Source organism: Aulonocara stuartgranti (genome assembly GCF_965226115.1).
Source record: "Aulonocara stuartgranti genome assembly, chromosome: 4".
NCBI classification, from domain to species: domain Eukaryota; kingdom Metazoa; phylum Chordata; class Actinopteri; order Cichliformes; family Cichlidae; genus Aulonocara; species Aulonocara stuartgranti.
Window position 1 is genome coordinate 11,126,349 of NC_138942.1, and position 23,965 is coordinate 11,150,313.

The window sequence follows — 23,965 nt, forward strand, 5'->3', positions numbered from 1 at the left end:
TATAAAATGACATGACTAAAATCTTTTTATTTTATTTAGTTGGTTAGTTATTTAGGAAAGAGCAAAACAAAAAAGGGAGAAAAGGTGGAGAGAAGATAACTGAGATGACATCACACCTGTGAATGCTTCACATACTCTATGCTAAACCGGTACTGAACCCAGTATGTAGAGCATGAGCATATTTTCAAAATAAAATCAAGATTTTTTGGAACATTTTTCCTTAGTTTTACATTGTATGCACCAATGTAAATGGGACATATACCAGCCCACCATTTGAACTTAGTTATATATATTTATATTCAAGAGACCCCATTGATTCGTTTAGACAACATGGAATTTTCACTGTTACAGTTTCTTGTAAAATGCTTGTTTATTTTAATGATCTCACCATCCTTATAATTATCTGTATGTATACATTTGGACTGCTTTAAAATATAACTCATATATTACATGTAAGGGATAATTAAAACAAATCATTGTATTCTATTTTGAAATGATCATTTAAACACATTTTATAGTCTTCTTTTACATGAAAAGTCTCGTTACCCAACATGTTTGGGATCCACATATCAAAATATATACGGTATAAAAAATGTGATACATGGATTATATAAATACACTAAAGAATATTCTCAGTTTTATGTTTAAAGCAGCCACAATTAACCATGTGATCCACAACAGGTTAGCAGAGGAAGACTTCAAAAAGGATTTGATAGTGCATCCACCATCAAAACACATAAAATATCAGCTTATTTTATAAATAAGGGTAACAGGATGGACATGCTATGCTTCAACACACTAATGAACCATTCTGAAAAATGGGGGAAGGCAAAAGAATGATATTAACTTTTTGTTCTTGTAGTTGATGTTCTTAGAGATATGTGTGGTGGACAAAGCAGAGCTTTTCCATATGTATTGTGCTGTGCTGCAGGTTCAGGTAAAGCATAAATACTGTACTGTTATTCCTCCTTTACCCCCCCAAAAATATTATTGTTATGATTTAAATACAATGGCATGCTTAGGGTTACTGAGTCTGTATTTAGGCATACAATTTTCTTTTTTAATTTTATTCATGCCAATAACCAAATAAAGCAGCCATTCTTAATTACTTGTAAAAAAGGTTTAAAACTACATATCCAAATTGTCCTTTCTTGAACTCCTCAGTTGTCTTTATTACACTATAATACTTGGATGTTTCCATGCATATAAATAGGAACAGCATGTTTTAAAAAGCGACATTTTTAATAACAAAATACACTTTTGCCCCAGTCAGTCAAATATTTACAGCAGTATATACAAATGTGTCATAAAGTTCTCCTCAGCCTTCACATGAAGGACTTGAACTCCATTAACCCTTCAATAATTTGCATTACTAACCAGTGCGCAGTCCATTTTCAACACTAAATTATTCAGCCTTTACTGTTTCTCATAAATAAATATAAACTTTTGGATTTACATCAAATATTACCCTGAATATACAATTCATATAGACATTCAATATGATATGCGTTGAAGAGTGAGGTTAAATAAGAAAACTGCTGTGTGTGCACTGCTGGCAGGGCAGGCAATAAGTAAAAGCAGTTTATATAAGCTTTGCATTTCCCGTGAGTTTAACAGTTTAAAGGACAGCAGTCTGAGATTCACAATGTCCTAAAGACGTGAAAAATCCCATACGGTTCTGATCTGAAGTCTTAAGGTTAACAGAAACATCAACATTAGTGAAACCAACCATGCATCAGATATAAAAAATAAAATGGGAAAATTTTTCACCTTCGAGTTGGATTGCTCCTTCACTTCTTTCTATCCAGTGAAAACTGGTAAGAATCCAGTAGTATAGACAGACTTGTACATCTCAAGCCGAGGTTGCTCATTTGTGTAACTACACCAGGTGCAATAACAGTCACAAAGAGTAAAAGCTACAATAAAAATAAAAAAATAAATCAAAAACCTGATTTAAATGTTTCTGACCCTCACTTTATTTTGTTGTTTCCTTAAAACCAAACTGCTTCCAGTGTGGCTGCTATTTTCAGATCACTGAATGTAAATCACATTCTGACTACTTTCTTTATAGGAAAAGGATGAAGCAAGGCCCCGAGAGATAAGTCTTGTGTTTTGTTTGGTGGCACAAAAAAAGCATTCAATGTGCTGTGTGGTGACTCCACATAGTCCTTACCTTAGCTCAGCCTTTGGGCTTGGACTCGTGAGACACGGATCTAATTATCAGTGTTAATCATGGATATGAAGTCACATCAGTTCGTCAATGTAGCTGATATTTGCTCAAGTTTAGGATTCACAGTGAAATTACAGTTTTGTGAGTCGAGTAGTGAGAACTGATCTTTCATTGAAGGATCTAAAAACAGGAGCCATGATGGAAGTGGTGAACATGTTAACAAGCAGAGGACCTTAAAGAGACCCTGCCAAATTTAAATCAAGTATGGTTTTCATTATTTTTTCTTTAAATTATTCAAATCAAGGAAATTTGTGATTACACCTAGTATTACTGCCTTATGGATAAAACACTTACAATTGCAGGTATAGTCCCCACCTCTTTTTTTCCCACCAGAGAGGAAACAACATATTCACAGTTAGCTTAATCGGTCGAAATTCAGTTGTCACGTCAACAATATTTCATGGAAGAAAGTTAAAAAAAAGTAATCAAAGCTGGGCTATCTAGGGCCAAACTACTCTACAGTATAAACCTAAAATCTGTGTGGAAAAGATGACACGTATGATGTGTAGAAAAACACCAGAGTAGAAAGGGACTCTTCACTCTGCATATTTAGAGCAGACTCGGTGAAGAGTTTCAGCACATACCAAAAGCACTGCACACAGCTGTGTGCCTACAATGTAACAACTATAGAATTTAAAGTTCACTGGAGAATAAGTGAGGAAGAGAGATGGCACCAATGTTAAAGAGAGACTGTTCCTATCAAACAGGAAAGCATGGAAAACAAAGAAGACACATCCAGGGAGGAGAGAGCTGTAAGCAGCATGTTATGGTTATAGTTGAATAATTTAAACTTGCCACTTTGGTGATATAGCCTTAAAAACAAATAACTCTAAAGGCTGTGTGCCTGTGATCGATGCGCTACTTATACAAATAGGACTACACCTCTGATTATAATGTAAGGGGAAATCTATGTGAGAATAACAGGGTGATTGACGTTTGGAGGACAGAATAGTCTTTCTTTGTATTTGGCTCGGTATTCAGACTTAAAAAAACAACAACAACAACAACAGCAATAAAAAACAAAACAAGAAAAACCTGTTAACCCTGGTGGCAGAGAGATGCAGACCGTTCAGATTGCTCAGCAGTCTATTCTGTGCTATATACAGATGTACTGCTTTGATAGTCGGGTCATTGGGAACTGCAGGTCACCATTGCTGTGAGCTACATTCCCATTGTGCATGCTGAATTTGGGGTTTTTAAGGCTGTAGCGGCGCATCTTGGTGTTCTTGTAGTAGATTGAGTAGATGAAGATGAAGATGGTGGAGATAGCTACCACAGTGACAGCCACAAATCCAGCGATGAGAGGGAGGTAGTCCTCTGCAATATAGACAGTGAAACGGGAAACAATGCAAGGGTGTTCATTTCCTATGTGCAACAATACAAATGTAAACTTTTTACTCTATAATTTAATGGGGTCAACAAACAAACATGCAAAATTAAAAAGTGCAAATAAAAATAAAGATTGATAGCTTCTAATTTATTTTTTAAAATGACCAAGTATTGGGGCAGGAAGATCAATTGCAAAGTAGTAGTACCCCTTAAGTTTCTAGTGTGTTCTACGTGACAGGCTATAGGTTATATTTACAGAGAGATTTGTGGAATATAATTTTATGATTTACCATCTCCACACACTCCTTTCTTTGTGGAGTTGGGATGTTTTCTCTGTGTTTGCTTGGGTTCTCTCGAGGTACTCCAGCTTCCCCCCCACAGCCCAGAAACATGCAGTTAGTGTGGTTAGGTTAATTGGTAATTCTAAATTGTCCATTTTATGATTTATATTTCCTTAAAATTGGCAACTGTCCACAGGTGTGTGGGTATGAATGGCTGTCTGTCTCCCTGTGAGAAACTGGTGATCTGCCCAGGTTCTTCGAAGCCTCCTGCACTACTATTGAAATTACTATTCAATGTAATGTTTTCTGAAACTGAACAAAAACTAACATAGGGCATCATAGAGTCACTGAGCACTTTATTAGGAACTCCAAACTTATTGTGGATATATCCTGTATTTGATCATAGCCTCAAATTTTCATGGCGGATCTCCCCAACATATTTAAAAGATAAGAGAGATAAGAAGATTATTAGTCCCACATGTGGGAAATTTGTTGTGTCACAGCAAAACGTGGACAGTGCAAAGTTATAGCAGCAAATTGAAATTTTTTAAATTCCTGCAGATATTTTAGCTACACATTTACCACTCTACCACCTCCCGAAGCTGTTGTTTTTGGAGCATGAAGGGACCCTCATAGTCATCAATTATACTTAAATATACAGTCATGGTAAAAAGAAAGCTGTAGGGTTTTACATATCATATCACCTTGACTTTACAAGGTCTTAAAACGAATTAAGCCCGAGATGAACACCAGCATCATTATTTATTCAACAAAAACCAAGTACTTATGATGATTCAGTAGCTTGGACAACCACTTTTAGCAGCAATAAGTTAAATAATTGTTTGCAAGTGATTTGGGGGGGAATTCTCGCCCACTCTTCTTTCTGATGAAGAAATCTGAGAACTTAAAGAGAGTGGATTTTCTTTTTACCATGAATAAGACAGTCATATTCCATGGGTTTAAAAAGGAAACAGTGCATGGCTTTAAGAATTGTCCCTAGCTTCTCTAGTCTGCATGTTGAAGGATTCATGGACAAGATACTGAACCTGTGTTAACCCAGGTCATTGTTGTTATGATCCTTGGTCTTGAACCCAAAATTGTGAGTTATTTGCACTTATTATTTGGTGTTAGTTTTTTGTATATTATTTTGTGGTATTTCATAGTTCATTAGTTCAAAGTATGTTAGGGTCTTGTCTGTATGTTAGTCAGTGACTTCCTTTTTTATTTTATTAACTGTTTGTCTTCAGTATCTTGTTTTTATTTTTACTTCCTCTTGTCTGGTTGGCCTTGATTATCTTCACCTATTTCTTGTTACCTAGTTGTTTCAATTGCCCTCACGAACCCTCCGTGGTTCTCATCTAAAGAGTTGTGTCTTTTTATTTGTCCTTTGTTGAATTGTACTGTGTTCTGTGTGATTGTGCTCATTGTTTATCTGTCGTTTTATCCATATTCCATTTGGATCTGTTACACTCCAAAATATGACAGACATATGAATGTGTGTGTGATTGGGTGACTTGTAGTAAAAGTTCTCAAATAGAGCAATACATAAGTACCATTTACCATTTACATGGGAAATGCCACATTGGCCATGTCCATCTTTTATATACAGTCTAGGACAGCCTTATATTCATGCTTTTGCAGAACTTCAGCTTTATGTTTCTGCAGAAACATGTAGTACAGAAATGTATTACCTTTTAGAATCACTTTAACCTCATATGATGCAGAACCAACATCATTGCTGGCAGTGCAGTTGTAGATGCCAGGCCCATACACAGTGAGGTTTCCTTTAGACACATTCACATGAGACTCTGGGTTGTAGCCCCACTTGATCTTTGGGGTTGGGTTACCATCTGCTTCACAAACAAGCTCCTCAGGGTAGCCTCTGAACACGGGGATTTCTTTTGGAAGCTTTGTGGTATTAATTTTGGGCTTATCTGTTGTGACAAAGAGGTAAATACAGTAATGTCAAGACAATGAGTATTCAAGCAATACCATGAAAAACAAACAATGCGTTACAATTTGAATAGCATATTTTCAAACCCATCTGTACACCTCTGAGATGAATCCAATTGAGAATATAAGAATGAATAGCATGAAATTTTTTTTAGAAATTGGGTATTCAGAGCAAAGAATCCCAAAGTGGAACTTTTTGTTCAAATTGTGTACTTTTAAATATCTTTACCTCTTTATTTGAATATTTCACGACATTTAATATAAACACTTAAAAACAGTATATGTTCAACATAACAAAAGGAATGGTAGATTCCTCTTAATTGGGAAAAGTGAATATGAAAATAGGATCTTACACAGGACAGTGATCTTAAGAGTGCTGGATGTTGTATTTTGAGGGGTGTTTGCTCCCGTTTCTAACAGAGCCTCACATCTGAACTCCGCTCCGCTGTCGTTCCTTTGCAGATTGACATTAATCGTGGTAGAAACATTTACCGGGGATCTGACATCACTGAATTTGCAGGTTTTGTTGTTTTCAAGCTGACAATCAGTTTCTTTCAGTATGTCTGACAGAAAATAAGACAACAAAAAGACAAAAGCTGACATTTCCACCTGATTGCATATCAGTCGGAGACATAACAGAAATGAAGCATGACTTGCAGTACCGTGAAAAAGTCTCAAGCAACACCTTATTTCTTTACATTTTGCCTGACTTTCTTGTAATATTTTAAAATGATCTCGAACAATAGTTCCCCACACTTTCTGGAGGTCTTTCCAAGGTTTTTCTTTGGATATTGGCTATTACCTTCACTTATTCAGTCCACTCCTACCTAACCATTTTCAGAGGAATTTTTTCTTTGCTTGCTAAATGTCTTAATACTTAACTCAAGTAATGAATCAGTGTTGTGTCTATACATAACAGAAAACATTGCAAGAATCAAGCATCCTGTTGCAAACACAAATTTTGTTGTATTTTTATTTCATAAAAATGCCAAAGATAACACAGTTTTACAGGCATAAAATAGAATTGTTGCATCAATCAAGTAATTCCCAGGGAACCACTATCTTGAGACTTTGGTGTGCTGTGTGTCTTTAAAGAAATGTAAGGCAATACTGGACCAGTGGAGGACAACATGCAAAAACAGCTGCCAAATTATAGCAATTGAACTGAAAATCAGTGGCAACAGGTCTTATGGATTGATGAATCAAAATGAAAAATTTTGGGTTCAAATCTTCATCTATATGCATGGAGAAGGTCAGGAGAGACATGCAGTAAGTGTTTGCATTTCAGCCAGTGGTGTTTGGAATCTTGTCAAAACTGATGGAATTATGAACACAGAAAAGTACCATCATCCACTATGCAATACCATCTGCAAAGTGGCTGATTGGCAGATGCTTCATTTTTCAGTATGACAATGATCCCAAACACACTGCCAACACAATAAACGCATACCTGGATAGAAAAACAAACAATGAAACAGTCATGGATTGGCCTCCCCAGAACCCGAACCTCAACATTATCAAAGCAGTGTGGGATCTTGACAAAGAACAGAACAAAAGGCTACTAATATTTAAAAAAAGAGCTTTGAATGTCTTTCAAGAAGCCTGGAGATCTATTTCTCAAGACTATTTAAAGAAACTACAAGCTTCCCCAAGAAAGTTTGGGTTGTATTGAAGAATTAAAGAGGTCCTAACAAATATGGATATAATAATTAAACTTGGAATTGTATAAACTCAGTTTTTGCCTTATGTCTTGCATTTTCACGTTCGTCTGTACCCATTTCTCACTCCCCCAGCATAATACAGACAAAGAAACCTGGCGTAAGCTATAACATTTACAAAAAAAGTTCTTCACCTTGATTTTTGTACCACAAAACAGTGGGTTTTTTTCCCGGTGCAATGTTGACAATGTCACACCGCAGCTGGAACTCTTTGCCCTCTTCCATGGAGGTAACGTTATCCACGTGATTGATGGAAACACTGATTGGTTTTTCTACAGTAAAGAGTTGTTGGGAGAGGGAATCACAGAAACAGAAAGAAAGCACAGTAACAAAAGTTGACATTCAAGTTTGAAGGTGGTAAAAGTGTAAAGAGTGCATTTCGATGATTTATTGCATTTTCGTAGTTTTGGAAATATTGCAGTGCAAACTAGCGTTACCACCCAGTCATCATTGGTGTTAGCAAACCAAGTTATATTATCAGATTCTACACCCTCCCAGTATATTCTCTAGACATTTGTGGAGATTGTGGATGTTGAGCTGCATGTTGCACCCTGCTTCTGTATTCAGTCACCATTGGGTTTGGAGTTATTTCAAATGGGCATTCTTGCTTAGCACATGCAGAAAGATGAGTGGTAGTAAAAGTCCAAGTCAACATTCCTCCATTATATATAATAATGCAAGATTTCCACATCCAGCGCTGTAGTGAAATAGCAATGAAAGGAAAGCTCTTTAAGCTGTTCCTGTGTAGGCAACAGGAAAACACTCAGGAAGGATACACCCCTCCCACAGGGAAGTCTGCACTTGCTGCCCACCATTCTTTGAGGAGGACTATACCAACAACACATATCAGTTAAATGCGTCACATTCAACTCAGTTCATTTCCACGTATTACAAAGTACAATGTTATGACACCTGAGACATATATCTTTTAACCATGCATCTACAATAAACAGATTGTTGGGGGAAAATGTAAATATACAGAAGATCCTTATAACCCCAACAATAAAAGTCACTAATTTTCCCACTTTTGTCATTTTTTGTCTCCCATTTAATCGTTTAGGAATAGGCTTCCTGTACATGCCTCTCTTGAAAACTAGACTCAGTGAAACATTTTCCTGGATAAATAAAGGATTTCACTAAAAACTTCATTCACACTTTCCCAACTTTTTAAACACTCCCTTTTTGCTATAAGCAAACTCCAAAGCACGCAGGGATGGAACCCTTAGCCTCTGTTATTTCCATGTCAACAGCAAAGAAAACATGAGCTCTCAAGTGTTTCTTACTTACTGGTTTCTGCCCCGTTAGAAAGCGATAACAGCTCTACTGTCAAAAGGGCTGAAAGAAGACGAAGAAAGCTCAAATAATCCATTAGAGTAAACTTTCTGAGTCTCTTATTCCAACAGCTGCCGCTCCTTTTCCTTGGCTTTCCTTTCTCTTACAGTGAGCTGGAGTGTATATCGCTTCAGCTCAGCTGCTAAGTAAACCAGCGGCGACTTGTTGACTTTTTTAGGAGAAAGCTAAGCTAAGCTACAGCTGACAGCAGCACGCCGCTCCCAGCTCCCAGCAGTTACCGGGGAGGAAACTGTCCCTCCCCCAACAGTGGGCACAGAGAGACACTGAGTGCACTCACTACCCCTGACTAAGAAAACACTGCAGCAGTGCTAATAAATCACAGTTTAAAGTGACAAAGACAATGCAGTTAGTTAAAATGTAAAGTAGCAACATTTAGTGTAAAGACAAGAAAAGGTTCATTTAAAGTGATGCATTAAGTGACACAAGTGGCTCTTTGATGCAGAGAGTCAGTAAACATAAATGCAGAGGAAAAAAGTAGATCTTTGAAGTGGATTAGATAAAAGTAGATGGATTCGTGTTGGGTAGCTTGTATGGAGTAATGTAATCTTTTTAGTCACAGTCATACTAGACTCACTGGTCAGTATATTAGGTACACCTTGTTTAGTACTGGGTAGGACTCCCTTTTCGATTCAGAACTTAGTATTTCATCACCAAAAGTTGATTCTGTTCATCTGGACGTAGCGTTTTGTGGGAGAAACGTTTCGTCACTCATCCAAGTGACTTCTTCAGTCTCAGCTGACTGCAGGTTTCCCCAAATCTTATGAACAGTACATTTGCATAATGACTTCAGTAATTATGCAAATGTACTGTTTATAAGTGTAGCGGTAGACTACTGTTCCCATAAGGCTGTGTGTGGGGAGAGCTTCCGGGTTACGAGTAAAGTTGGATTTGGGGAAACCTGCAGTCAGCTGAGACTGAAGAAGTCACTTGGATGAGTGACGAAACGTTTCTCCCACAAAACGCTACGTCCAGATGAACAGAATCAACTTTTGGAGATTTATTTTCCTGGATGATTGAGAATGCATCAAGACGTTAGTATTTCATCACATTATTATCATTTAAATAAGACATGCTAATGTTGGTATTTAGCCATCAATTTTCTTTTGATTTTAGTTTTCTTTTTTTTCCTTTAGTTTTCAACAGCCATTCTTAATTATTTGTAAAGAGTTTTAAAACCCTATTTACTGTTTTCCTTTGTTGGAACTTTCCACCTTCCTTTCCTAGCCTTCTCCCATCACCCTCAACTGGTTGCAGCAGATGGCTGCACCTCCCTGAGTCTGGTTCTGCTGGAGGTTACTTCTGCTTAAAAGGGCGTTTTTTCTCCACACTGTCGCCAAGTGCTTGCTTGAAAGGGGTATTATTGTATTATTGTAGGGTCTTTACTTTATGGTATAAAGCGCCTTGCAGCGACTGTTGTAATGATTTTGTGCAATATAAATAAAACTGAATTGAACTGAAACCATCAGTTTTCTTCAATATGCCATACTCGCTGTACATGCATATAAATAGCAACAACATGTTTAAAAAGTGATCATTTTAATAAGAAAATACTTATTTTTTCCTCAGTCACAAATATTTACAACAGTATATACATATGTGTTATAAAGGTCTCCTCACCCTTCACAAAAAGGCTTTGAACTCCATTAACCCTTCAATAATTTGCAATGCCATCATATCGCCATGCAGTCCATTTTCATAATACATTAAATAGTCTTTACGTTTTCTTAAAAGGAAAAAATAAATAAATAAATGTATATATATATATGCATTTACATACAGCTCATATAGACACTGGGGTAGCAGTGCCTGTGGTCACTCATCTGTGGAACAGGACAATTTGTCCCATAATGAGAGACCTTTTAGATTTTGGCATAGAAAGAACCAGGCACAGAAAAGGCTACATATGTAGAAAGGAATGCAGAGTGACTTATAGGAAGTTATGACTGAAACAACAGTTGGCTCAATACATGGTATACACTGAAGTACTGTAATGCTTGTAGGTCCTCACCTGTTAAATTTCACATGGAGATTGGTACATTGTTAGAGCATCTCTGCACATTTTGATTACATAACACAGTCACATTAACAGCTACATTTTGACTGACATTTTTATATGATATGTATGACTGTGATAAAGGGAAGTTAAAAAATGAAATTGCTGCATGTGTGTCTGTGTGTGTGTGCACTGCTGAGCTCTGCAGAGATGTTTAAAAAAAAAAAAATTATGTACCAAATCTCCCTGTGAAATGCACCTGGTGACAAGACGGTGTAATTGATATATATATATATATATTTTGAATTTCAGCTTGAAGCATACTGATTTGAAACCTTAAGAAGGAAAAAGAACCATGAAAAAAACAAAAAATAAAAACATCAAATATCTTTGTGCTCATTAAATTAGGAAAGGTTCTACTTTCAAGTCAGAAGCAAACTTATCACTCCTTCACATATTTCTATCCAGTGAAAACTGGTAAGAATCCAGTAGTAGATACACACTTGTGTAAATATGGTAGGTGCAATCAAGTTACAAAAAAACCCCTTGATTAAAATTTGACTGAGCCTCATTTACGAGTTGAAAGAATAAACTGTTGAAATGTTGTGGGTTGTTTGGTAAATAAAGATTGAATTAGTGATACACAAAAACAGTATTCAGTGTGCTCACATAGCTCTAATGACCAGTGATAATTGTGGATATGATGTCACATTAGTTTGTGAGTGAAGCTGATGAGTGCTCAAGTTTAGGATTCACAGTGAAATTACAGTTTTGTGAGTGGAGTGGTGAGAACAAAACTTTCATGGAAGGAAGAGGGGAACATGGAGAGACCCTGTCAAATTTAAATCAAGTATGGTTGATGCTATTTTTTTCTTTAAATGATTAGACTCATGGAACTGTGGTTGCACCTAGCATTACTCTCTTAAGGATGAAACACTATTATAATCAGAGGTGTAGTCCAGAGTCGTGCCCAACATTTTGTTTCTCCAAGACAGGAAATAAAACATCCACTTAGCTTAATCATTCAAAATATAGCTGTCACTTTAAGAGTTTTAGTTAAAAGACAACAAAGTAATTGGTCAACAATGTCATCTTGACATCTAGGGCCAGATTTAGTAACGACCTGTGCCATCACAAAACCTTCTTTTGAGGTCAGAAAGGCTCTGCTAGAGTTTACCGAAGAGACAGAGTGTCAGTTTTGTGACTGAAAGCACCAGAGCAAATTACCGTGATGATGCGTTCACTAAAATGTGCTCATGGGAAAGAAAGCTTTGGGTGATCTAACCATGCCCCAAATTACCGGTACATACATTACAATAATTACATTCATTTCAATAATTACACGGCAAGGGCAAATTAGGGCTTCAGAAACTAGCAGTCAGATATGTTCATAACCCTGAGATTAAATGTGTGAAAAGTGGTGCAAAATTCACCACAGATTACATGAGGGAGAGAGGCAAGTTTGAGAGAGAGCGGGCAACTATCAAACAGACAGTATGGAAAATTAAGAAGACACATCCAGAAAGGAAAGAGCTGTAAGCAGCATGTAAGAACTGGTGAAAGGGATTAGAGAGATGAGTTTTATATTACTAAGGTCAGGCTGGCATTGATCACTATTGCTCAGTTGTAGTTGAATAATGTAAATTTGCTTCTGCAGTGAAAAAGCTTTTGTCGTGACCGATGCACAATGTTACTTAGACAAATAGGACTACACCTTTGATTATGATGTATTGGAAAATCGATATGCAGTAGAAGGTTGCGTGATATTTGAATGAATAGATCTTTGTCGAAGTGGTAATCATACTTTAAAAACACTGTTAACTGCAGCCAATTCAGATTGCTCAGCAGTCTGTTCTTTACTACGCAGAGATGTACTGCGTTGAAAGTCTGGTCATAGGGAACTGCAGGTCGCCGTTGCTGTGAGCTACATTCCCATTGTGCTCGCTAAATTTGGGGTTTTTAAAGTTGTAGTGGCGCATTTTGGTGTTCTTGTAGTAGACTGAGTAGATTAAGAGGAAGACAATGCTGATGGCTACAACTGCAAGAGCCACAAATCCAGCGATGAGAGGTAGGTAGTCCTCTGCAATGAAGACAGTCAAACAGGAAACACTTCAGTGTGCAACAATAGAAATGTAACATTTTTACTCTATATGTAACTCTACTATTTAAAGAGGTCAGCAAATACACATACAAAATAAAAGCTAAAGTATAAGTAAAGATGTGCAGTAGTAGTAGTAATACCGGTGAAGTTTGAAAGCATTTTAGGTGAGAAGTTATAGATCATATTCACCCAGAAATTGTGGGGCTGGAAATAAAATAATAAAATATCAATAAGATTTAATGCTTTAGAATTCCTTAAATGTCCATTCAAAGTAATGTTTTCAGGAACAGAAACAGAAAGAAAACTGTAACAAGTGTATTATGGTTATTGTTATGGTTATTATGTTACTATGATGGTGTTAGAAACATCACATGCACAAATCATTACCCATTCCCTAATGTCACCAGCAGCAGTGAACCAGTGCATACTGCAAAATCCATAGACTGTATTTATACTGTATTTAAAGAGAGCATTTCTTTTTACCATGACTGTAAGACAGACATAACCCCATTGGTTTAAAAGTGAAGCTGGTGCATATATACCTTCGACATTGTAGATTTTATAATCTCAGTTAGTAGTTTCAAGTTTTATTTAATACAGTTTTATTTACAGGGGGGATATTTTGCAAATTATGCTTACATAAAATAGGAAATTTTGTAGGACATAGCTCTTGTGACTGATAAGTCACTGCCATATGAGTGTGCAGTTTCCTCTTTTTTAGAGTCAGATATGCCTCTATTTTGGAAACAGCCAAAATAGAGGCAGATGTTCAGTGAATGACTTCAAGATGTGACTTCAAAAAAACAGGCCCTTTAAGAGGATGGATGGCTGTGAATCAGGAAGTACTACTAATCAGAAACAGTGCCAAGTCCCTCCAGTCTGCATGTTGAAGGATTTAATAAAAAGCATTGTTGTCATGACAATAATGGACCTGGGGTCACCTGGAGACCTCTTCCTGTTAAAAGGGAGTTTTTCCTTCCCACTGTCACCAAAGTGCTTGCTCATATGGGGTTATATGATTGTTTTTTTTTTCTCTGTATGTATTATTGTAGGGTCTACCTTACAATACAAAGTGCCTTAAGGCGACTGTTGTTGTGATTTAGCGCTGTATAAATAAATTTGAACTGAATTGAATTGAAACTGAAGTTTTTTTTTCCAAGTTTATTGCTTATATTTGATTTTTATATTCCTTAGTATTTATTTCAGCTCCTTTTCATTTCTATTAGTATTCTGCCTAGGGTTTATTTTGTAAATTTTGTTGTGGTATTTTCATAGCCTTCTCCCCTTCTGTGTTATATTTAAGAATGTTAGGTTCTTTAGTCACAGATAAGAACCTAGAAATGGAACTCACTCAATTTTTACTTTCCCTACCTAGTTCACCATTTTTCTTGTTACCTAGTTGTTTCCACTGCCCTCGTGAATCCACTGTACTCCTCATGTAAAGAGCCGTGACTTTTTAATAAAACATCTAGGGCAGTCTTATATTTTTATTGTCTTGGCTAACAGCAGTGGAACCCTCTGATTGTTTGGCTTTAAGTTCATCCAGAAACACATACATGTAAAAATGTACAGAAAAGGTGCATAAGGTGAAAAATCTGTGTGTTAAAAGTGTGTTACCTTTTAAAATCACTTCAACCACATGTGATGCAGAACCAACGTCATTGCTGGCAGTGCAGTTGTAGATGCCCGGCTCAGACACAGTGAGTTTTCCTTTAGACACATTCACATGGGACTCTGGGTTGTAGTGCCACTGGATCTTTGGGATTGGGTAACCTTCTGCTTCACAAACAAGCTCCTCAGAGTAGCCTCTGAACACGGGGATTTCTTTTGGAAGCTTTGTGGTATTAATTTTGGGCTTATCTGTTGTGACACAAAGGTAAACAGAATAATGTCAAACACTGAGTATTCAAGCAATACCACCCAAAATAAACAAATATGCTGTTTAAAACTCATCCGTACACCAATGTTAAGAATAGTAAATTTAAATGGAAAGAGTGAATAGCACAAATATCTGCAACAAGGTTAAAGCAGGGTGTCTCTGTTTTGTAATTACATTATCTTTACCTTCATATTGTTATAGATAATGATGGATTTAGTCTTTTAATTACATGCTGTAATCTATATGCACTAGCAAGATTATTGTTTGACTTTAAAGATGTGCTATGCCTGGAGCAGTTGACTATATAAGGAAATCTTTCATAAACTGATATGACAGTGACACAATAGAAAGACAAATTTTAGAAATCTGATGTTCAGAGCAAAGAGTCAAATGGTGTACTTTTAAATATCTTTACATCTTTGTCTGAACATTTCACTACTTTTAACATAAACACTTAAGAGAGTAACAGTATATGTTCAACATAACAAAAGGAATGGTAGCTTCCCCTAATAGGGAAAAGTGAATATGAAGTGGGATCTTACACAGGACAGTGATCTTAAGGGTGCTGGATGTTGTAGTCGGAAGAGGATTTAATCTCAGGTTTAGCCGAGCCTCACATCTGAACACCACTTCGTCGTCTTTCCTTTGCAGGTTGACATTAATCGTGGCAGAAACATTTACCGGGGATCTGACATCACTGAGTTTGCAGGTTTTGTTGTTTTCAAGCTGACAGCCAGTTTCTTTCAGTATGTCTGACAGAAAATAAGAAAATAAAAAGACAAAAGCTGACATTTCTACTTGTTTATGTATGAGCGGGAGACACAACAGAAGTTAAGCATAACTTACAGTACTGTGAGAAGATCTTGAGCCACTCCTTATTTCTTTATATTTAGTTTATAAGAAGCAATGAGTTTTAAAGCGGTCTTGAACAATAGTTCTACTACAGGCTTTGGGAAGGTCTTTTAAAGGCTTTTTCTTTTGCTATTGGCTACTTTTTTCACTCATTTTCAGTCAACTCATTGTAATATGACCACTTTGTTAAACATCTTAACACTAGCTGATGAACCACTCAACCATATTAAAGACACCTAACTGAAGGGATGAACTAGTGTTGTGTGTACACATAGCAGAAAACCTATACAAGAATCACTTTTTAATTAGATCTTAAGGCACTTTGTTTTTTCTATATAAGTGCACTGGTTGGTTTAACTAACATTTACAGGTTTATCATCCATTTAATGTTCGCTGAAGCCTCATCAGAAGTCGTCTTCAAATTACATGAGAACTGGACTGAAAATCAGAGGCAAGATGTCTTATAGATTGATGAACTCAAATTGGATCCTTTTGATTTAAATCATCATTATTATATATGGTGGAGGTGAAGGTAGCGTAATTTTCTCTTTCTATGATCAATCTTTCTTTTGCATCCAGTGGCGTTGTCCACTGCTGGACACTAGAAAGACTCTCAAAGCACTGTATTGTGTTGTATTGCAAGTCTCACACAGTACGTCTATAATATTTACAGAAAAGCTCCTCACCTTGATTTTTGTACCACAACACAGTGACGTTTTGTGCTGGAGCGATGCTGACAATGTCACACCGCAGCTGGAACTCTTTGCCCTCTTCCACAGAGCTCAAGCGACGCACGTGGTAAATGGAAACACTGTCTGGTTTTTCTACAGTGGAGAGTTGTTGGGAGAGGAAAGAGCAGAGTAACACAATTTAAGATTCAAATTTGAAGGCAGCAAAAGTATGAAAATTGTTGTGAATAGAGGTGGAAAGTAACAAAGCACAAATAATTCTCAGGTATCTGTACTTTGCTTGAGTGTTCAATACTGAGTATTTTTCTGACAGCTGTCTATACTTTCCATTCCTTATGTTTTCAAAACAACCTTGTTACGTTTGGTTTAACACATTCAAGTTGAGATATTATTTCACATCACTTTGTGCTTTTAAACATTAAATCAATTTGATCCTAAACTGTAATACACAAAAGGCATACTAATAGTGGATAAAGTGGGCAGGTGTTTTGCTGAATCTCTCTTTAACCTCTGACTGTGTTTCCTGTTTATGTGTGGAGGCAAAGTTATCCTCTACAATGTAGGAAACAGAAGATAGAGCTCTTTCAAAAAATCATTTTTTCCTATGCTCATTACTGAGTCATGCTGAGAACAATCATTAGAATAAAATTTAGACTGAAATAACTGAAGACTGAAAATATTCTATTCCCATATACTACAATTTTATTACATTAATATAGCACAAGGTACTACTCAATACGTTCTTACTTTGAGTACATTCTGAGTCTGTACCTTTTCCCATTTACTTTAGTAAAGAAGTTTAAAACAGTACTTTTACCAGAGTATTTTTTAACACAAGGATGTGTAGTTCTACTCAAGTACAGGATGTCTGTATTTTTGCCAGCTCGGGTTGAGAATACTTACTGTAAAGAGTAAAGTTCAATGATTTTTGGCATTTTCCTATTCCTTGAAATGTTGCAGTGCAAACTGGCGTCATCCCCCAGTCTTCATTGGTGTTAGTAAGCCAAGTCATATTATCAGATTCTACACCCTCCCAGTACATTCTCTTGACATTTGTGGAGATGGCGGATGTTGAGCTGCATGTTGCACCCTGCGCTCTGCTTCTGTACTCAAGCACCATTGGATTTGGAGTTATTTCAAGTGGGCATTCTTGCTCAGCACCTGCAGAAGGAAGGGTGGGAGTGAGAAATGTTATTTCAGTCCAAATCTACATTCCTTCATTACAATAATGCAAGATTTCCACATCCAGCACTGTAGTGAAATGAAAGGAAAGGTCTTTAAGCTGTTTCTTTGGAGGCAACAGGAAAAGATCCCAGGAAGGATACACCCCTCCCTAGCTCAAAGAATTATTTGGGGTGGACTGCACCTGCAACACATATCAGTTAAATGTGTCACATTTACTTAGCCAAATTACTCTTAATATAAGGTAAAATGTGATCTGAACTGAGGTATATATATTTTTTATCAGCAAGTCAATCAGCAGTTTTTAAAAATTCTCGAAAACTGAACCAATAACCATGCTTCATTTAAAGTCACTTACATCACCCTTCTTCCCCATTTGGTTTGAACAACACATCAGTAGTGGTAATGGTGAGAAGCTGTAAATCGATACTTCTCGATTTAGACTCAGAAGCCAAAAAGCGTGCGGATCAGCTGGTTTTTATTAATGCTCTCATATTACACACAATCCATGATACTTTATCACTCTTTCCAGGACATTATCTAAGCAGGCTATAATTGGTAGATCGATTATGTTGCATACTGTGTACTGCAGTTCACCTACCTATAACTGTCACTTTGATTGTTCTGGAAATTCTTCCCTTGTTGTTCCATGCATGGCACGTGTAGGTACCCATGTTGTATGCAGTAGCGCTGTGAATCTCCAAACGGGATACTCCATCTTCATTTTCCTCCATCACATTGTCAGTCTGGTAATAATTCCAGGTATACGTTGGTCGTGGGTTTCCACTGGAGGAGCACTTCAGCTCCACAGTGGAACCAATGTGGACTTCAAGGTCTTGAAGCTCAAATATCTCTGATGGTTGATCTAAAGACAATAATTTCATTTAAGACAAAAAGGAGTAAAATATACGTATGTAATCACTCTCGCTTGACGTGTGTCTGAAAGACTTACAGTGAACAATAATTTCCACAGTGGCGTTAACGTTTGACTGATTGTTTGAAGCTGTGATCAAGTAATGTCCTGCATCAAGTCTCGTCAACGTCTTTGGAAGTTCCACCACCTCATCATCTCTGTACCAGACCATGACAGGTTCAGGAAAGCCCTCAACAGTACAGGTGAGATTGTGAGGAGTATGTTCCTCTGCCATGTAAATGCTTGGGCAGTTCAACTCTGGTCCGTCTGAAAAGGAAAGGACAAAGGAAAAGGACAAACACTCAGTGTGGTCCTCCCTGGGTTTGGGACCCTTGGTTTTGAGTTTTTTGTTATTCTTCCCTTGTATTTACAATTCTTGTTTATCTTCTGCTTTATATAGGCTCTTCATGGTTTATATTTCAGTCTTGCTGTTTGAGTCTTCTGTTCTTAACTTTGTTACTCTCAGCTTGTCCTTTAGTTAGTTCCCTTGTAGTTTCCATTCATGTCATCTTTCTGCTTTGTCTTTTTTTTGCCTTCCTACACTGTCCTGTCCTACTCCCTTTCCCTTTTGTCATGTTAACCCTCTTCACCTTCTTGTATTACATTGTATATTGTCTGAGTCTCTCCTTGTTCTTTGTTGCTTTGACCCTCATAGTTGTTTGTCTTCCAGCTCTGTAATGCCCTGAGAATATTTATTTCCCAATTATTTATGGCTTTTGGATTGTCTGGCATGGTTTCCTTGTTTTTCCTGAACTTTGGTCTTTCTGTGTTTTCTTTGGTCTAGTCAGCATTAAAAGTTTTGCTTCGAGTCAAGGTCCTGCCTCCTGCATTTATGTCCACAATATCCTCCCACACAGCTGAGTATGACACTGAGTTTTTGTCCTTCAAAGGAATTTATCTGCTGGAAGACAGAGATACTGCTCCAGTCGCAGTTTGGCCTGACTGACACTAACCAGAACTAAGAGAAACATTTTAAGAGATCATTCTTGAATATTCACCTGTGTTTCATCCCAGCATGTGAACAGATAAAGTGACAGTCCGGAGACTTTCACCTGATTAAGTAGCCAGGCTTCCTTTGAAATTCAATGCTCTTGTTTCCCAAGACTCTGTTAATTAAAACCTTTAAACCTGCGTACTGTGTTGTAAGTTTGAGTCATTTGATTAAAACAGTGACAGCTACTCTCAGTTAGGACTTGAGCACTTCTTCCACTTTGTGCATCCAGCAATTTCTGCTATTTTTAAATGTATAATGTTCAAATGTAGTATTAGTTTTGTTAGTTTGTCATAAAAGTGGATGTGACACTCACATAACACATGAACCTGGATGTTCTTTTGGACAGAGAGTGAGCCATTAGCTTCAAGTGTGTACATCCCTGCATTTTCCCTTCTCATCGGAGTGGTTGAGTTGAAGGGTTGTCCATCTTTCAGCCATTTAACCGAGGGGGTGGGATTTCCTGCTATATTGCAATTCTCCTCCAAAGATTCATTTTCCATTAGCTCAATAATATTGGAACACTGTACATCTGGTCCAACTGAAAAGAAGCAAAAGCACCAACCATTTGTTACAATGTAATGTTTTATCCTTCTTTCAGACATATACCATCTTGCCAGGTAAACATAATAGTCACAAATACTATCTGAGACAGAATTGTATTTTATGTGAATTACAAACAAATAAGCTCAAACTTACAGACAACTGTAATAGTAAGCTCCTGTGACGATACATTCAAATGTGGTCCTACTGGGCTCAGGTCCATCTGTGCCTCACATCTGAACCTGGCACCGCTGTCGTTTCGAGTTGGTGTAAACGGGAAGGTAGATAAAAGTTTCACTGGTTGTTTAGTATTTTTTAAGTTATTTGGTTCAATGATTTCTAAGACATCTGATTCAATGATTCTGTCTCCATTGTACCACTTTACAGTAAGATTTTGGACTGGTGCTATTTTGGGGATTTCACAAGTAATGTTATATTCCTCCCCTTCTACCATCATACCATTGGAGTCAGCGGTGGAGTTGATTTGGATTTTTTCTGGAAATGCTGAGAAAAAGAAAGGAGTTATTAGATACCAGAGTTATTAGAGTTATCATAATATAATTGTGATAATATACGCACAACAACCAGGACTTACTGTAAACAACGATGTTCAGATTTTTCTGGCACTGCTCATTAGCGTTAATAAAGCAAAAAGCAGAGATGCCCCATTCTGTTAAACTCTCCACATTCCAGGGCAAATGGTTGACCTCTGTAATCCCTATCCCTCCAACTGAAGCCTCCCAACCCATTCCATCATGGCTCACTGTTGCGGTGCAGTTGACTGAAACTGGGTCTCCATACCGCACCACAACACTGGAGGGGCTCAACTCAATGGGACATGAGGCACCTACACCTGCAGCATAGAAATATTATATATATTTAGATGCTTCACATTGTTTTTGTTTTGTAGTAAAACTAAAATGTAGGATCGACAAATCAAACCAAATATACTAGTCAAAAAGGAAATGCAAGTTTGTGTTTTAAGCATATTTTATAGACCAACACTACGACATATGTATATACAATCAGGCTAATATGTGTAATAGGATGTGTCTGGATATGCTTCTGATCTAGAAAGTCCTGCATTCCTCTGGTTGTGTTGGGTCAGGCAATGCCCTGCTGAAACAGCTGCAGAGCTATTTTAGCTACTGCAAGAACAGCACATGTACTGGTCATCTCAGCACCTCTGTGCAGTCAGATTTTTGACAAGAACAACCAGGTTAGAGATGATGCTCTCATGGACACGTAAGGCTCCAGCAAACCAACATGCCAACAGCCTAGCCGCAGCCCATCACAGTTACTCACAGCGTAGTTTCACTGATAGAAATGTTGCGCATGCAGAACAGTGAAGAGGACTTCAGTAGTGTTTTTAGGAAGAGTTTTAGGCCAATCAGATGCTTTCCAGGTGGTACTGCAAGATGGTACTTTTCTGCATTTGTAATTCAATCACTTTTGACAAAGTTACCAACACCAAAGACTGAAACGTAGTCCTATACCACGACAAAACCTCCACCATACTGTTGTACCTTTCAGATGCCCTCTTCAATACGTATGACTATTTGCACTTCATAACACCTGATGGCACTATTTCAGTCCATTTCTTGTGTAATTTGGCACACCTCAGTCTTTTCTATCCATTTCCCTTCCTGAAGAATGGTTTGTTGACAGCCAGCCTTCCACTGAGACAATTTCTGATGAGACACAGGTCAACTGAAGCCAAATGCATCGCTCAGGCCACAGTGGACACTGTGCAAATATATACCAAGTTTTCAGCTATTAGCTCTTTGGGAATCGCCTTGTTGATGCAAATAAACAAAGCTAACAAGTCGACTTATAATTCATCTGTTTAATTGACATTGCTTTAAAATGAAGGTTGAATGGGTTTTTTGTTTGTTAAACTCCTGTTTCCTCCTCTCCTCTCTCCTTGTTCCTTCTCCTGTCCTATCTCTTGTGCGAAAGACTAAGTGAGCAATGTAAGGAGACTCATCAAGGATGCACAAATTAAGAAATCAGAAAAGGAAGTGTATGGACTCTCCCTCTTTGTTGGAGGGAAGTGGAAAACTAGTCACCCTATGGACCTGTAGTGTTTTACAGATTTTTGCTGTAGTAAAATAACTTTCTGTAAGACATTAAGACCTTAAAAAAACACAAGTAAAAAAGCATATTAAATGTCTCACTAAACAACAAAATACAATAAAAAAGGCAGATGAAGTCAAACAAGCAAATTAGCAATTTGGGGGGATCTACCACCTCCTCCTGTGTGTTTCTTTGCTTTGCTCACTAATACCTGTATTTGAGTTTCTTCCCTCCACCGTTTGCTTGCTTGCTCACCATGGATAAAATAAATCATTAAACAACACATATTTTTCCTGGAAGCTGACTTCATTTGCCTGTGTACATTCCTTTCCCATGGTGAGTCATTCTTTTGACAATGAGTTTGATAATCTCCCCCCTTTTTTTAGTCAGTGCACTAACTGAACAAAAAATATGTCAGTGAATATTCTCACCAGATAAGACTTTTCTTTTATCAAGCCCTTGTTTTGATATATTTTCCTGTTAAGCAGAAAATAGCTTTTTTAAAGGATTTGTCTTTCACCGTACCCCCCACATTGTTATTCAGGAGGACTCGTGTAGAAACAAGATTATCATAATGCCAAAGAGTGTTTTTTTACACAGCCACACTTCCCTAAATGATAACAGTGAAAGCAAGAGGTTGATGAGGTTACAGTCCATGACCTCACGGTGAACAATGAACCCTTACGAAGACAACACCTTTAAAGGGGAAAAGAAGTTGTTGTACAAATCAAACCTTTTAATAGAAAGAAATTATTGATTAATCTGAAGCCTTATTGCAGTATTCCTCCATGTTCTCCCAATTCCAAAAAAAGACATATTTAAAAAAAAATATACTTAATGGAAAGTGAAAGGAAAGAACAACACACAGCTGGCTATACATTTAACTACATCAATCCAATAAACCACTAATGAACATTCAGAGTCACAGCCAGTGCCAGCAAGTTGAAATTGCTGTTGCATAAATAGCCTTAACTCACATCTAAGAAGACTGGATTTCACATAATAAGTGTTCATTTGAGGGGAAAAGATTTGGTTCAGATTTCACCTCTTTTCTCCCTGGGTACTTTTACACATTCTTTCACAAAATCTGGGAAACTATCCACCATTTGTTTTTCATTTCTTTTATTTTCTCTCTCTTTTACACACGGCAATCTATCGCACCCTTCTGGTTAAATTAAGTCCTGCACCTGGGGCATGTCACAGCTTTAGCTGCTGTTGTTTTACTAATCACGCCAATGACTCTTTCTCTAACACGAATATGGCTTCACATTTATGCTTGATCCGTATAGACCTTGTGGGTAATGAAAATAAAATAATAAATAAATAAATAAATAACAAAAATAAATAAAAACAAGTCTTGGCCACTGAGAAAAAGACATCATATGACAAAATTACACCAAATATGCATTATAAATCTCGAAGACCGTCATTTTAGCAATGAAAATGAGAGCATCTTACCTGCCGCAATGAGAAGGAGCCCCACTGACAGCTGAACAAATAATCTACTTTGACTCATTTGAGTTGCCTTACTCAACAATGACCCCTCAGTCATTTGTTACTCCTCTGCTCAGCTTCCCCTGTTGGACTGTGCAGCTCCGAGCTGTCGTGAATAAGTACAAGCAGACTCCTATCTCTCTCTCCCTCTCTTGCTCTCTCTCTCTTCCCACTTTCACTGCACAGTTAGTAATTTGCATGCGGGGGGCGATATTTCTGTTTTTCATGAGTCAGGCTATGTTACACAGTCTGATGTTTGCACTGTTAACTATTGTAGGTCTTGAGTGAGGTATTTACAGACATTAATAGCTTTAAATAATATTTTTGTCCATTTAACACAATTTGATATTTGCTGTGAAAACTTTAATTCATGATATTATATTCATAA

The 23,965-nt window shown here is 37.2% G+C and overlaps 1 protein-coding gene across 2 annotated transcripts; it reads right to left on the reverse strand.

The window, feature by feature from the left end:
- Window positions 1-1,223: 1,223 nt before the first annotated feature.
- LOC309705516 (hemicentin-1-like) lies at window positions 1,224-23,723 on the reverse strand. Of its 2 annotated transcripts, XM_082531405.1 has the most exons (14): window positions 23,542-23,722; window positions 20,603-20,860; window positions 20,164-20,511; window positions 19,781-20,005; window positions 18,513-18,740; window positions 18,162-18,425; window positions 17,282-17,539; window positions 16,376-16,513; window positions 15,380-15,589; window positions 14,576-14,818; window positions 7,646-7,783; window positions 6,147-6,356; window positions 5,532-5,774; window positions 1,224-3,547 (listed from the first exon to the last, which is right to left on the reverse strand). In XM_082531405.1, exons 1-14 carry the CDS (start codon window positions 23,633-23,635, stop codon window positions 3,327-3,329), a joined length of 3,078 nt encoding a protein of 1,025 aa, XP_082387531.1. In that variant the 5' UTR covers window positions 23,636-23,722; the 3' UTR covers window positions 1,224-3,326. The 2 variants fall into 2 exon arrangements, with proteins under 2 accessions (XP_082387531.1, XP_082387532.1); XM_082531406.1 differs by lacking the exons at window positions 1,224-3,547; window positions 5,532-5,774; window positions 6,147-6,356; window positions 7,646-7,783 and adding an exon at window positions 10,384-12,937 and having other exon boundaries at window positions 23,542-23,723.
- Window positions 23,724-23,965: the final 242 nt, after the last annotated feature.